This window comes from Castor canadensis, chromosome 13 (assembly GCF_047511655.1).
Source record: "Castor canadensis chromosome 13, mCasCan1.hap1v2, whole genome shotgun sequence".
In the NCBI taxonomy this organism is placed as follows: domain Eukaryota; kingdom Metazoa; phylum Chordata; class Mammalia; order Rodentia; family Castoridae; genus Castor; species Castor canadensis.
The window spans coordinates 124293923-124306689 of record NC_133398.1 but is presented as its reverse complement, the minus strand read 5'-3'; the positions used below and the strand labels follow the sequence as shown (position 1 = coordinate 124306689).

Genomic DNA, 12767 nt, shown 5'->3' with positions numbered 1-12767 from the left:
CCTCCCATCGAATGTGGGAGGGCTCTGTCCAGATGTGACGTGACCTTCAAGGCTAAATCACAAAGACAGAACAGCCTGCTGGTTTCCTTTGGGATGCTTGTGGAGGGAGTCAAGCCACCACGCAGTGAGGAGGACCAAGCAGCCACCCAGAGAGGTGGCATATGGACAGGTGCTTCATCCGGCAGCCCCAACTGTCATCCCAGCCAGCAACCACTCAACAGTGCAAGTACTCAGTCCTTCAGATGAATCTAGCCCTAGGGCTGCACATACCACCCCAGGTGTTCCCAACACCCCAAAAGCTAGACACCTGCAAAAACTCACTTCTACAATTATCGACTCCTGAAATTAGAGTTTATTTGTAAACTACTTTTAGTAATGGGTTCTTCTGGGATTTATTTTTACAAACACAGTCTTCCACAGAGCCCCAAGAATAACTAAAATATATCAGTCTGACACTGTGTTAGTTGAAATGAGGGGAGAAGAGGCAGAAATTGGCCTTATACACCTGTCACCCCCACACTGCCCCTATCCAGTTTCCTGAGAACTGTCGCCTTGGCAGGTGAAGGTGCCAGTCTGTCTCTCTGGTCCCATCAGCGGTTCCAGCAGGTCAGTGGTCCTACTTGACCTTGATATTCTGCTCCAGGTAGTTGGTGTAGCTGGTCAGGAGCACCCTCTGCAAGCCTCTGCTGTACAAGGCCCAGGACGGGATCAAGCTCAGGAGGCCTGCCTTCAACAGACAAAAAAACCAACGAGCATGTGAGAGAAAAGCCAAGCAGAGAACTGACACCTCCAAGTGTCTCAGGGCCTAGTCACAGAGCTCAGTGACACAGCACTGGCCTCGCCTGTCCGAGGCTCTTACTTCCACCCTCAGTACCAAGGAAAAACTAATTGCTTTCTGACTACTAAAGTGACATCCTCCAATCTATCAAGTAGTTACTCAGGTGGAAGGTTCGGGCGACCTCTCAGCAAACAAGGTTTTCTTAGACACCCATGCAGTTCCTTTGACTCCCTTTGGATGCCTGGAAGGGTCATCCCTAAGGTCATTTTAAATCAAGAGACCTGTGCCCACCTGTCCCTCTTCCTGGTGCCCAACCACCCAGCTGCCTTCATGCTCTTTCAGCCAAGCTTCTGTTAAAAGGAGACCCCAGGAAAGAGTCAGAATTACTTCCCTCCAACTTGGGCCCGATGGCCGAGGCTAGGCAACTGTGTGAAGGCGTGATGGAGTTAGTGAGCGACAGTCATTCAGAGAACTGCGAAGAGCAAACGTGGTACATTTGCTCTTAGAAGGAGGGGGAGCCTTAAGCGAAGGTATGAAGCCCTGATTGAAGGCAAGGTTTCCTGCCTTGTGTCCTATCAAGGAGGTCCTGGCCCCAGAAAGCCATCATTGCATCCACAGTGTGGTCTTGTTAGTCCATCATTCTTTGATCCACTCCCTCCCTACAAAACAGGAGTTGAACCAGAGAACTTGAGTCTCCACAGAGCTATTCTTGCTTCTTGAGGAAGCTCCAATTCTTGGAGCTTTGCACTTCCCCTGGGACATTCCAGGCTACGGACTGAAGACGGCTTTTGGAACCCAAACTGAACTCTTCCTCCACTGGTCAGTCACTGAATCAACACATCTTAACCTAGAACTTGTCCCCACCTGAGATTTTTCATCTGACAGCAAAATCGTGCACTTTCTTAGCTTCAGTAGGTGTAGATGTTGGTGGCACTGGGCTTTGAACTCAGGGCCTTGTTTGCTAGGCAGGTGTTCCCCCACTTGAGCCACACACACACACACACACACACACACACACACACACAGCCCTTTTTGCTTTAGTTTGTTTTTCAGAGAGAATCTTGTGCTTTTATCCAGGCTGGCCATCTGTGAATCCTGAGTAGCTAGGATTACAGGGATGAACCACCACATCCAGAACCTTGGTTAGCTTTGTCTTAAAATGAATGCTTTGACTTATCAGGGTAACCTATGAGGAAATTAATGAGTTAAAATTTCAGCCCATTTGAAAATGGTCTACAAGACTTCTTCTTTCATGTCTTTGAACCAGGAAAGGCTGTGACATCAGAAAAAGTGGGCTTAAGTCACCTTACTGCCTTCGGTCAGTGAGTCAGTTCTGAGCTTCGTTTCTTGATTATAAAAGGGAAACTTTAACACCTAATCTCACAAGATGACGAGGATGTTTAAGCAAGGTGACATATATGAAACCTTCATGGAGTCTCCAGGCCTTCCTCAGCCGCTGGCCCCGGCCCCCCTTGAAGGTAGACAATTGTCATCTTTGTCTCACCTCTTTGTAACAGAAGGGTAGTTCTTTATCAGTTGGTTCTACAGAATTATCCATCTCCTTAAATTCCACACTCTTTCTAAATCCTGGCAAATTCCAAGTTGGTTTTAATGATGAATGTGTTTTCATTTCTTTCCTGCTTCATCCAGGGACAAAAACTCTTTTTCCTAGCATGTTCTTGGTATCTAATTGCCCGAATAGATTAGAATTTGTTGCTAAGAAATCGAAAGAGAAGAACCAAGAAGATACCCAATTTTGGACACGTAGAGTTGGACCGTGCACGAAGTCTTGTAACAGTGGTGCAAGCCGGGCTACTGTGTCAAGAGCACACTTTCCAGATGTGATGGAGTCCATTTAAGACATCAACATCTGGGAGAATGAAGGTCACAGAGTTGTCTGGAAGGTGGAGGGGATGTCACCCCCACTGGAGACAGTTAACCCTAGAGACGGGCAGACTGAGATACCACACCCATGTACAGGAAGTCTGTGGCTTTTCTACCCCGGAGATGGTGGAATGTGGAAAGAGAGAAAGAGAGAGAGAGAGAGAGAGTCAGAAGTGTGTCCTCTGTTAGATGTGGCCTCTGGGCTTATCCTGAGGGTTGGGGGGATTGGGTAAAAAGTGGGGAAGTGTGACAAATAGGTAGGAGTGACACTAAGGTCACTATTGTGGGGTGCAAACTTAGCATGGTGAGAGAAGTGCTGGGATTGGCTTTTACAGCTTCCCGGGGTGCCCGTTGATGCTGCTGCAGAGAAATGCAAGCCAGAGGCCTCTGTGAGTCACAGCCACTGAGGGACAACAAGCCTGGGGGTGTGGTAGAGGTTTGGGGGTCTGCACCCTCTGTAGCTGGAGAGGCACTGGACAGGAAGTCAACTGGTCAAGCGAAGAGACAGAAAGAGTCATCGCCTTCGACATACATTTCTGCAAAGTCAGCAGCCACCCAGGTAGACAAAGGTGAAGGACACCAGTAACACACACTATGGGCCAGCACAAATCACGGGGACTTTTCTCCCCCATGTCATCCGAAGTGAGAGAGGCTGGAGGAAGAGAGGCTCCCAGTGCATTTCCAAAATGGCCACATTCACTTATCAGATCAAAGTAGGTTTAAACTCACTGGAGCTTCCTTAGTTTTCTGTAGCAGATGGTGATCTGGAAAAACAGACCAGATCAGATCCCACCATAGGAAAAATAAAGATTTTCCTCTTTTTCTATATGTCCACTGTGCCGTGGGGTTAAGCTGGCAATTCTGCACAGTGTTGAAGTTCTACAGCAAAAATGGTAAGTAGTCATGCAGAGAAAGTTTAGGAGGGTCACAGTTTGAGGCCAGCCTAGGCAAATAGTTCAAGAGACCCCTATCTCCAAAATAACCAGAGCAAAATGGACTAGAGGTGTGGTTCAAATGGTAGAGCACCTGCTGAGCAAGTGCGAAGACCTGAGTTCAAACCCCAGTCCCCTTACCCTCCAAAATAAGAGAACTAATTCTCAGGATAGAAAAGCTAACTAGGCAGAAAAGAACCTTGGCATGTCACAGGTGACAGGTAAGTGAAGAAGGTTCATCGAAAGCTCTTTGGTGGGGATGGAAACAAAACTACATTGACAGGGCTGGCGGAGTGGCTCAAGCGGTAGAGCACCTGCCTAGCAAGTGTGAGGTCCTGAGTTCAAACCCCAGTGCCACCAAAAAAAAAAAAAAAAAAGCCCACTCTATTGACATTGTGTGCGTTGACTGGTTTCAGTGTTAGTGTGCCATGCTCAAGTGTCCCTTTGTTTCATGCTTGTTTGTGTTTTTTCAAAGCAGCCCACGAATGACAAAAACTTCTCATGCACTGGGCGTAGTGGAACACGCCTGAAATCCCAGTTAGCCAGGAAGTGGAGGCAGAAGGATTTCAAATGAGGCTGGCTCAGACTAAGGTGGGAGTCCCTCTCTGAGAAACAAACTCAGAAAGCAAAAGGACTGGGGACACGTGGCTCAAATGGAGAGGGCCTGCCTAGCAAGCTCAAGGCCCTGAGCTCCATCTGCAAAATAAAATACTTCTCTCTGTATATCCTTGGCCCTACTTCCATATTTGATGCAGCTCACAGCGTGCTGGATCTCACCTGTGTCGTTCACAAGAGCCAATTGGGTTCGTCCCTCCTTACACAGTGACATCGTCTGACAGGCTTCATGTCAGCTATCCTGGGAGCATTTACACCAAGAAAATGCTATTTAAATCACAGTGGTCTTGTTCTTTTTACCCCTTTTCTGTGTTGGAAATGAAGTGTCTGCCTAAAAAGCTCACGTGTTAAAGGCTTGGTGGCTTCATTGGAGGAAGTGGGTCACTGAGGACATGCCTTTGAAGGGTATGTCTTGTCCCCAGACCCTTTCTTACTCTCTGCTTCCTGGCCACCATGAGGTGAGCAGTTTCACTCTGTCATGTGTCCTCACCATGATGCTCTACCTGTCCTTGGGCTGAAAGGTAATAGAGCTGGCCACCCATGAACTGAATCCTCTGAAATAGTGAGTCGACATAAACCTTTCTTCCTTTAAGTTGTTTGCCTCAGGTATTTTGTCACAGCAATGAAAAAATAGACTAACACACACTTGAAGGCTTGATTGCTACATATGTACTGGAACAGTTAAAGAAGACAGACAGTGAAGACAGAGGCCCCCCACATGGAAGCCCCAGATGTCTTGGTGTTTCCTAGCCAAGTGCTCCTAGGAGCCATCTTCCATTCTAGCAGAGAAGTGAGGCCAACAGGGAGCTTTAGGGCTGACTCCAGGTTGGTACCCAGGCCTCCAGCTTCTTCCCCTCACCATGCATTCCTTAACTCATAAGCATCCCTGAGGGGAAATTGCTGAGTGTCCCAACAGCAAGGAAGAGCCAGTTGAGCCCTGCAAGGTAGCCAGCATGCCCTCCCTGCCCTGCTTCAAGAAAGGAAGAAGGTATTGATTACCAGGATCTCGTGGGCAAGGCAACCACAGGTCTCATCTCCCACCGTGATGTACTTCAGTGACTCTTTGACAAAGTCCTCAGCACTCTTGGTTATTATGCTGGTATTTACATGTTTTGTCATTGGGGTTGAAACACCATATGGGGTCAGCACCTGCAATGCAAAATAAAGACCAGAGCCCACAAGTAATCCATTCCAGAGAAGACCCAGGAGTTAATGATCATTACCAGCCCACCACTTCCCAGCTCCTGTCTTCCTATAAAATGTTTTGAGGTCTAGATGATAAAAGGCATTGAACCTGCACAAAGCTGGGGGTCAGGAGATTTGATTTCTTAAGACAAGGCCTTAACCATACAACACATGACTCAAATGCTCTCCCAAGCACACACGGTGACTGGCAAAGTTGTTAGATAAAGATACAAGACACTGGTTAAAGCTGAAGTTCAAACCAACAACAGAACAAGTTTAGCATAATTGCATCCTGTGTATTGCATGGAATGCCCGCCTTGTGCTAAAAAACTTATTCAGCCAAGTGTGATGGTGCATGTCTGTAATCCCAGCTCTCAGGAGGGGGAAGTCAGTTTGGTTTTTTTCTCAATGTGTTACTCTTTGAGAAATGCAGGAAATATTCCCAACCCCACTCTTCAGAGAGGGAAGAAGTATTTGCAATCTTCCAGTGAATTCTAGTTATCTATGTCAAAGAAAAGACTCAATACATATGGTTTAAACTTGTACAGATAGTCTTAGATCTTTATGATAACCCATTGAAGAAAGGAGATGTTATAAACCCATTTTATGGATAGGGAAACTGAGGCTTGTGGAGTTTAAGCAAGCTGTCCAGGATCACTCAGACGACAAGTGGCAGAACTGAGATGAAATTCAAACCCTATGATATGCACATCTTTATTCATTTAACAAATATTTCTTGATCACCAACTATGTGTATATTCGGTGAGGATAACAGGGTCTTTTCACTTTCTCATAGTTGTTAGGAAAACAACTCCAAGGCCTCTGTCTTGGGAAGGGTATCTTTCTCTTCCCCCTTCTCCTCCTGACCCTGTTGCCCCACGGAGCACACTATCCAAGTAGCTATAGGATCCCTTGCCCACCTTGATCAAGATCAAGATGGTGGTAAGGCTGCCACATGGCCAGGAAGCAGTAGCTAAGGAAACCATCCATGTTTAGAAAACACCAAGGCATTCTGGTTCTTGCTTCTTCTAGACACACGATAAAATTGTACTTCCTGGGCTCATGTGGAGAGTGGGACCATGTGACCAGATCTGGCCAGTGAGTTATGAACAGAAGAGCCATTTGTCATTTCTGAGCCAGAGCTCGATTGTCAAAGAAAGGTCCTCTAGGTATCCTACTACTTTTTCTCTGATGTGTAAACCAACAATATTCAAGATGGCAGCTGCCCATCCAGGTGGGTCCTTGCCTCACTACAACGAGCCATGTCTTCTGCCAGCTCACAGCACAGTGGAAGGAGATGAGCTGGGCTCAGCAGGACCATGGGGAAAGTGACCAGGCAGTTACAATCACTCACCATGCTTTGGGCCGAATTCCCACCATTGACTCACATCTGTCTGTTTAATAAACTGTCTCCTACAGCTGCTTAGTTTATAGGAACAGCCACCTAAAACACTCTCACCTGGACATTTCAACTGAAAAAACTCAAGAACTTTAAAGATGTAATTGTGAGTATGTCTTTTTCATGTCTATGTCATAAAACTTCCTCCAAGACAATGACAAACCAAAACCACATCTGTGAACTGTTTATTCTAGGGTCCAGAAACCACTGAACTCTGTGTTGGTGAACCAAGAACCTGTAAATCATTGCCTGTCACATTACTCAGACTACAGAAAGTGGCCACAACCCAACTCTGTTTAAGTGAGGACAGGGACTTGGGGGGGAGGTCTCTGTGACCATCACAGATCAGCAGCAACCTAAGGAAGATCCCCTGCATCCCTAGTTTCAACATTGCCCAGGTGCCCAGTTTTCTTTTGTTCCTTCACCACAGTTCCTTGTGCCTGGGTCAGAAAATAAAAGGCGGTTACACAAGCTCTCAGTTCTGTTCAGATGTAGCATCAGGTAGCAAGAGGGTCCAAGCATTTTTGAGCAATCACATCCTTGTCCCAGTTCCTCCTCTAGCCTCAAGACATAGGGATGGTAGCAGAAATCAGAGCAGCAGGAGGAATGGTGTGTCTGCAACTGCCGAGCCAGTGGTCCATCACCCAGCCCAGCCCATCTCTGCACTGACTGCACGTGCGTCGCCAGTCCTGCAAGGGGCAGTGGTACGGTGACCTAGAATTCCCATCCCCAAGGATTCACCATGTTCCACTCACCTGGATAATGATTCCCTTTTCTTTGTATTCCACCTGCAATGCCTTGGAAAACATGCGCACAAAAGCCTGCAGTGAGAAAGAGAACTACCTAAGGGTTCAGAGCTCGCATTCTCTTCCTTCCTTTAGAGCCAACTTCCTCCCGTTTCAAGGGGGTGCGGCCAAGGTGCTACCTGCTGGAGCTGGAAGTCAAAGAGTACAAAGGTCCGGTTCTGTAGGATGAAGGGGTTCTGCAGATCTTACAGTATAACAGCAACTTGTATACTTGAAAGTCACTAAGACAGTAGATCTTACATGTTCTTCCCTCCAATGTGAGGTCAAGGGTATGTTAGCTAGCTTGACTGAATCATTCAAGAATGCATTTGTGTGTGTGTGTATATATATGTCAATTTATCATGCTGTGCACTGTAAATTATGTTCCATTCTTACTTGTCAATTATATCTTAATAAAGCTGGAGCCAAAGAAGAGAAAGTGGGTGGAAAGGAATGCTCACGTCATCCCAGCCTCAGGAGTATTTATTTTTGGAATAAATATATCTCTCGAGCCAATGCATATTGATTTGATTTACTACCAGGGAATCTCTCCCTTGTTAGGCACCTGCTACTCCTAGGGCTGTTTTAATAACTAGGGCATGGTGACACCAAGTTATACAGACCTGGAGCAAGCCACAAGGTGGCTTGTCAGTGAAAAGAGAGAAGGGCTCCCAGACTAAGAGGGGCAGGACTGGACTCTTGGGCAAGGCTTGCCATGTTGTGTTGCCCAGGGGGAGTACTTTTTCCTACTCTGCCCAGAGGGAGCAACTCTTTCTAATCTGCACACAGACTCCCCATTAGCTAGCTTTCCCTGGACTACCTACTGGCAAACCTGTCCATCAACTAGCCACATGAGCCAAGGAAAATGCCACCTAAGGAGAAAGAAGAAGTAACAAGAGATCCAGACATCTCCTCACTCACCTTGGAAGCCGAATACAGAGAGTAGAGAGGCCAAGGGCAGAGGGCAATCCCAGAAGAAATATTCAAGATGAGACCTTTCTGCCTAAAATGGAAAGAAGCAAAGTTCCAGTTGCCTCACTGACTGCCCCCCTCTCCCCGCCACACCACCACCACCACCAGAGAAAAAGCAAAGCACCACGTGAACACTGTCAAAATCCACCCTCTCTGGGCTTCTGAAGGTGTTAATAACTGTGAGTGGAACTTCCCCTAAGTTCTGGAGGAATGTCACTGTGTAGGGATGTCACTCAGCAGTCACAACATTAAGGGCTTGTTACTAGAAACAGAGGCTCTGTTGTGACAAAGGTCTCCATGTCAAAATACAGACAGCCACCTGAGCTCAGACAGGATTCAAGAAGGAAGGGGGTTCACCCATCCTAACAGTGACTCACAAGCAGGACTGCTGTCACCGTGGAATCCTGTACTGGGTGGTGGTACCCCACCCTTTGCTCACTCAAGACACCCCACACAAGTCTCCAGGGGTCTTATCTGTCTTTCTGAAGTTCAGAATCTTTAATCCTTCCCAGGTAGATGCATGGAGGGGAATGTCAAGAAAAAATTAGATACCAAGCCAAGCTCCTATTTGTTTTTAACGAATACCACCTGAGAAAAAATGAACTCCCAATAATAAGGTGTAATAAGGTGATAGAAGCAGGAAATAAATGAAAAAGCTGATAGGGTGAGGATTTTTTTTTTTAGCAGCAAATTGGAGAATTTGTTCTGACAAACGCTGAAATTCCCAATAACAAAGCCATGGCCTTGGTCCCAGGCCAACTTGCTTCTTTGATGCTCAACATGAGTTAATGTCCTTTAAGCCAGTGTGTGCGGAATACCTGTCTCTTCCTCGTGCCAGTATGTGCTCAACTTGACCTTCACATACACATGTCTGATGGAAGAGCCGGCCCGGGCTCTTCTTAGTTCCCTTCGCCCCCCATTCTCTATGTCCTTCCATCACCACTTTTATCATTGGCGGAAGCAGTGGTTGGATGACTTCTGCCTCCCAAGTCCCCAGGTTAGCTGGCAGCCCGGGCAGGAAGGTCCTTCTTGCTCTCTGTCAAAGTTCTTACCTTGATTCCATGTGTTTCAGAACCAGCTGTGTCATCTATAAGAGAAGACCAAAGTTAGGCCCTGAGGACAGAATGAGGTAGCGATGAGCAGGGAGCCCTGGGGAAGTTTAATCTTCTCGGATGACCTTGAAAATTGCTGGCACTCAATAGAGGTCATTCTGGAGACATGAGAATCTGGCTGAAACCCACCAGAAGCAATCTAGACAAATGGTATACTGCTTGCTTTCTTCCCTCTAAGTCTTCCTGGAAAATGAGGTCACTGAAAAACTGTGGGAATTGACTTATGCGTATGGGTTCAACACCAAGGTTCCCCAGGTGACAACGGGCCATCACACACCTCACCCCTGGCTGGGACTGGGGACTAGCAGAAAACCTGACAAGAGTCCAAGAGCATCTCTTGTGCAGGGCAATTCCGCAGCAGCAGCAGCTTTTGCAGGTGTCAGTGTGTGACCTCTGCTTGTCCCCTGGAATTACATCAGTGTTGACAAATCCCTTCCCTGTCCCAAATTATCACCCTGGAAAAGGTCCTCCCTACCAGCTCTGCAACCCAAATAGTCTACTGAAAGAGTGCCGGTGTCTCACACCTGTAATCCGAGCTACTCGGGGAGGCAGAGATCAGGAGAATCATGGTTCTCATGGTTCGAAGCCAGCCCAGGGGAACAGTTCACGAGACCTTATCTCGAAAAACCTTTCACTAAAAAGGGCTGGTGGAGTGGCTCAAGGAGTAGGCCCTGAGTTCAGGCCCCAGTACTGCAAAATAAAAATAAAAATGAGCTTCTCCCGAAATAATTACAAGGGTCACATTGTAAGAATTTAGAGAGATGGCCCCATGAACTGAAATGTCTACAGTACAGGTGACTAAAGTCAGGTTTGTCCCCTGAGAAGGAGAGGACCCAAATGAAAGCGAGGTGGAGGAAGCAAGAGGATCTGAGACCAGCAGACATATTTGTCCACTTCTCTGTGTTGTCTGGGGTCTCTGAAGCAGCCACTTCCATCCCACGGCCTGGCACCTGTGCCTGTGCCTCCTGGAGACATTTTCAGGGCCAGGGGTCACGGGAGGGGTGTGGCAGAATCCTCTAGAAACTGCCTCTGAAACCAGATTTTGAGGGAGATGAGAGAAGAATGAGGGACTTGTCCATGTCTGTCTGCACCTTTCTGACACACACGCCCTCAGTGTCCCCCAGGGGAACTCACTGGCCTCGTGGGAGAAGGACCCCAAGCAGGGACACAGCGCTGGATGTGACGGGGTCTCAATATTTTGTCTTCTTATCCCACCTTCTGCTGCCCTCTAACCCAGTCTCCCGTCTCTGCCCTTGACCCGAGAGGATGTGACTACCTCTAGGTCCTGTCGTTGAAGTAATTAAGTGATGTCAGTCTGCTTCCAACCAGTGAGGCTAAGTAGGGCACATTTAGAAACTAACCTTTCATGCCTTTTCTTTGTGACTTTAGGGAACTTAGCGTCTATCAACAAATAAAACTTTTTTTTTTGGTTTTTAGAAAAAAATCAAAGCATTTCTCTGCTAAAGGAATCAGAGGGCTGTCAGACCCATTTGGGGAAACCCTCATGATCAAACGGCCCAAGATCGAAAGATCAATGTGTAAAGAAGAAAATGTGAAAGATTTTAGTGGTAAGGTTGCAGGCGACAGTTGAGCACATGAAACTTAAAACTACATCAGCTGGGGGCTTTAAAAAGCTTTTTGATGGCTCAGCATGAAAAGAATGTTCGTATCCACTCGTAACTGGGCAGGAAGCTATAAAACACCAGCATGCTTACAGAAAAACAACCAGTGGTGAAAATAACGGTCAGCCCAACTTATCCACCTGAAAACAATTTGGGGGAAGGTTGCTCAGATTGTCTCTCCCCTCCTTCCCTTGGAAAACCTCCTCCCTGCCAGTCCACATTTGGACAAGTGAGGCTGAGCCTCCCCGACTCTCCCAGCTCCTTATTTATTTACCACTGCAGCTCCATTGACCTTCCAGAGGGGTCACCAGGGTTGCCAGGTACAGTTGATAATGTGGACTGAGCAAGGGGCCCAGGTGTGGGGTGAGCACAGGCAGAAAGCTCAGGGCTGACTCACTAGCCTTGGTCGTGGTAGAGGGCCCTGTCTGTCCAAGGGGACACCTGCATTCATGCGAAAGCATCACTGATGCACCAACTTGTGCCATCACACAGTGCCTGTCCTGAGTTGTCTGTTGGGGACGGTGGGGGGGATGCCTTTGGTCTGATTCATATAGGACAGCTTTGAAGGAGTCACACTATAAATGACTACACATGTGACCCAAAAAAAAGGACCCTAGAGTTCAAAGTACCTAACACAGCACTCAGTCCAACTCTCTTTTAATCACATGCACAGAATCTGAAGCTCCAGGGACTTAGGTAACTTGTCCTGTGCTGTCCCACTAAGGAGTGGCACTGGGGTCAGATGCCACCCGATGCACAGGCTGGAGGGCATGTCCTCACCCTTGGGACAGGCCTGAAACCAAGAAGAGCGCCAAGCCCTACATGGGCTGTGTTTTTCCCAGTGTGTCTGGACCCGTGGGAAATTTAATTTATAAATTAGGCATAGTAAGAGATGACCAACTAAGGACAAAATAGACCAATTCCAATAATATGCCATAATAAAATTAATGTGAAGTTTCTCTCTGTCTCTCTCCTCTCTCTCTCTCTCTCTCTCTCTCTCTCACCCATTTACCATTTAATTCTCTCATCAAGAAACTCAAAGACTAGGGGCATGGCTCAAGTGGTGGAGTGCATGCCTAGCAAGTGTGAGGCCCTGAGTTCAAATCCCAGTGCTGCCAAAAAAAAAAAAAGTGTATAAACTTAAGAAATGGAAGAGACCTAAGAAAGACCAGGGCAAGGCCTCCCAGTCAGGGGCGGTTAGATGACAATGAATTCTCTCTCTACAGGGTCTGGGGCCAGTGGTCCCCAGTGGCCAAACCCCAGCAGCTCCTGCTTTTCAATGCTTGCTGACTACGTACCTTGACGACTGAGGTGATGTTGCAGTGGATGACATTCTGTAACAAAGAATCACAACCACGAATCAGCCCGACTACTAGAGAAACCCTCTGGAGAAGAAGCCAGTGTCAGAGAACCACGAAGGGATCAAGAGAAGACCCCGTGAGAGTGGTTCCATTGCTCACTCAGCCTGCAAAGTTAGCTCACT

The 12767-nt window shown here is 47.3% G+C and overlaps 1 protein-coding gene across 3 annotated transcripts in view; it reads right to left on the bottom strand.

Annotated features, from left to right (window-relative positions):
• Positions 1-337: 337 nt before the first annotated feature.
• Positions 338-12767, bottom strand: part of Hsd17b3 (hydroxysteroid 17-beta dehydrogenase 3) — a 35463-nt gene continuing 23033 nt past the window's right edge. Inside the window, exons 6-11 of one of the 3 annotated variants that reach the window (XM_074052559.1) lie at positions 12583-12618; positions 9603-9637; positions 8500-8581; positions 7549-7632; positions 5209-5358; positions 338-727 (exon numbers count right to left, since the gene is read on the bottom strand). In XM_074052559.1, coding sequence (XP_073908660.1) covers positions 617-727; positions 5209-5358; positions 7549-7632; positions 8500-8581; positions 9603-9637; positions 12583-12618 — 498 coding nt within the window. In that variant the 3' untranslated portion in view covers positions 338-616. The remainder of the gene's footprint in view (positions 728-5208; positions 5359-7548; positions 7633-8499; positions 8582-9602; positions 9638-12582; positions 12619-12767) is intronic. The other 2 variants (XM_074052560.1, XM_020158900.2) reach the window with 2 other exon arrangements.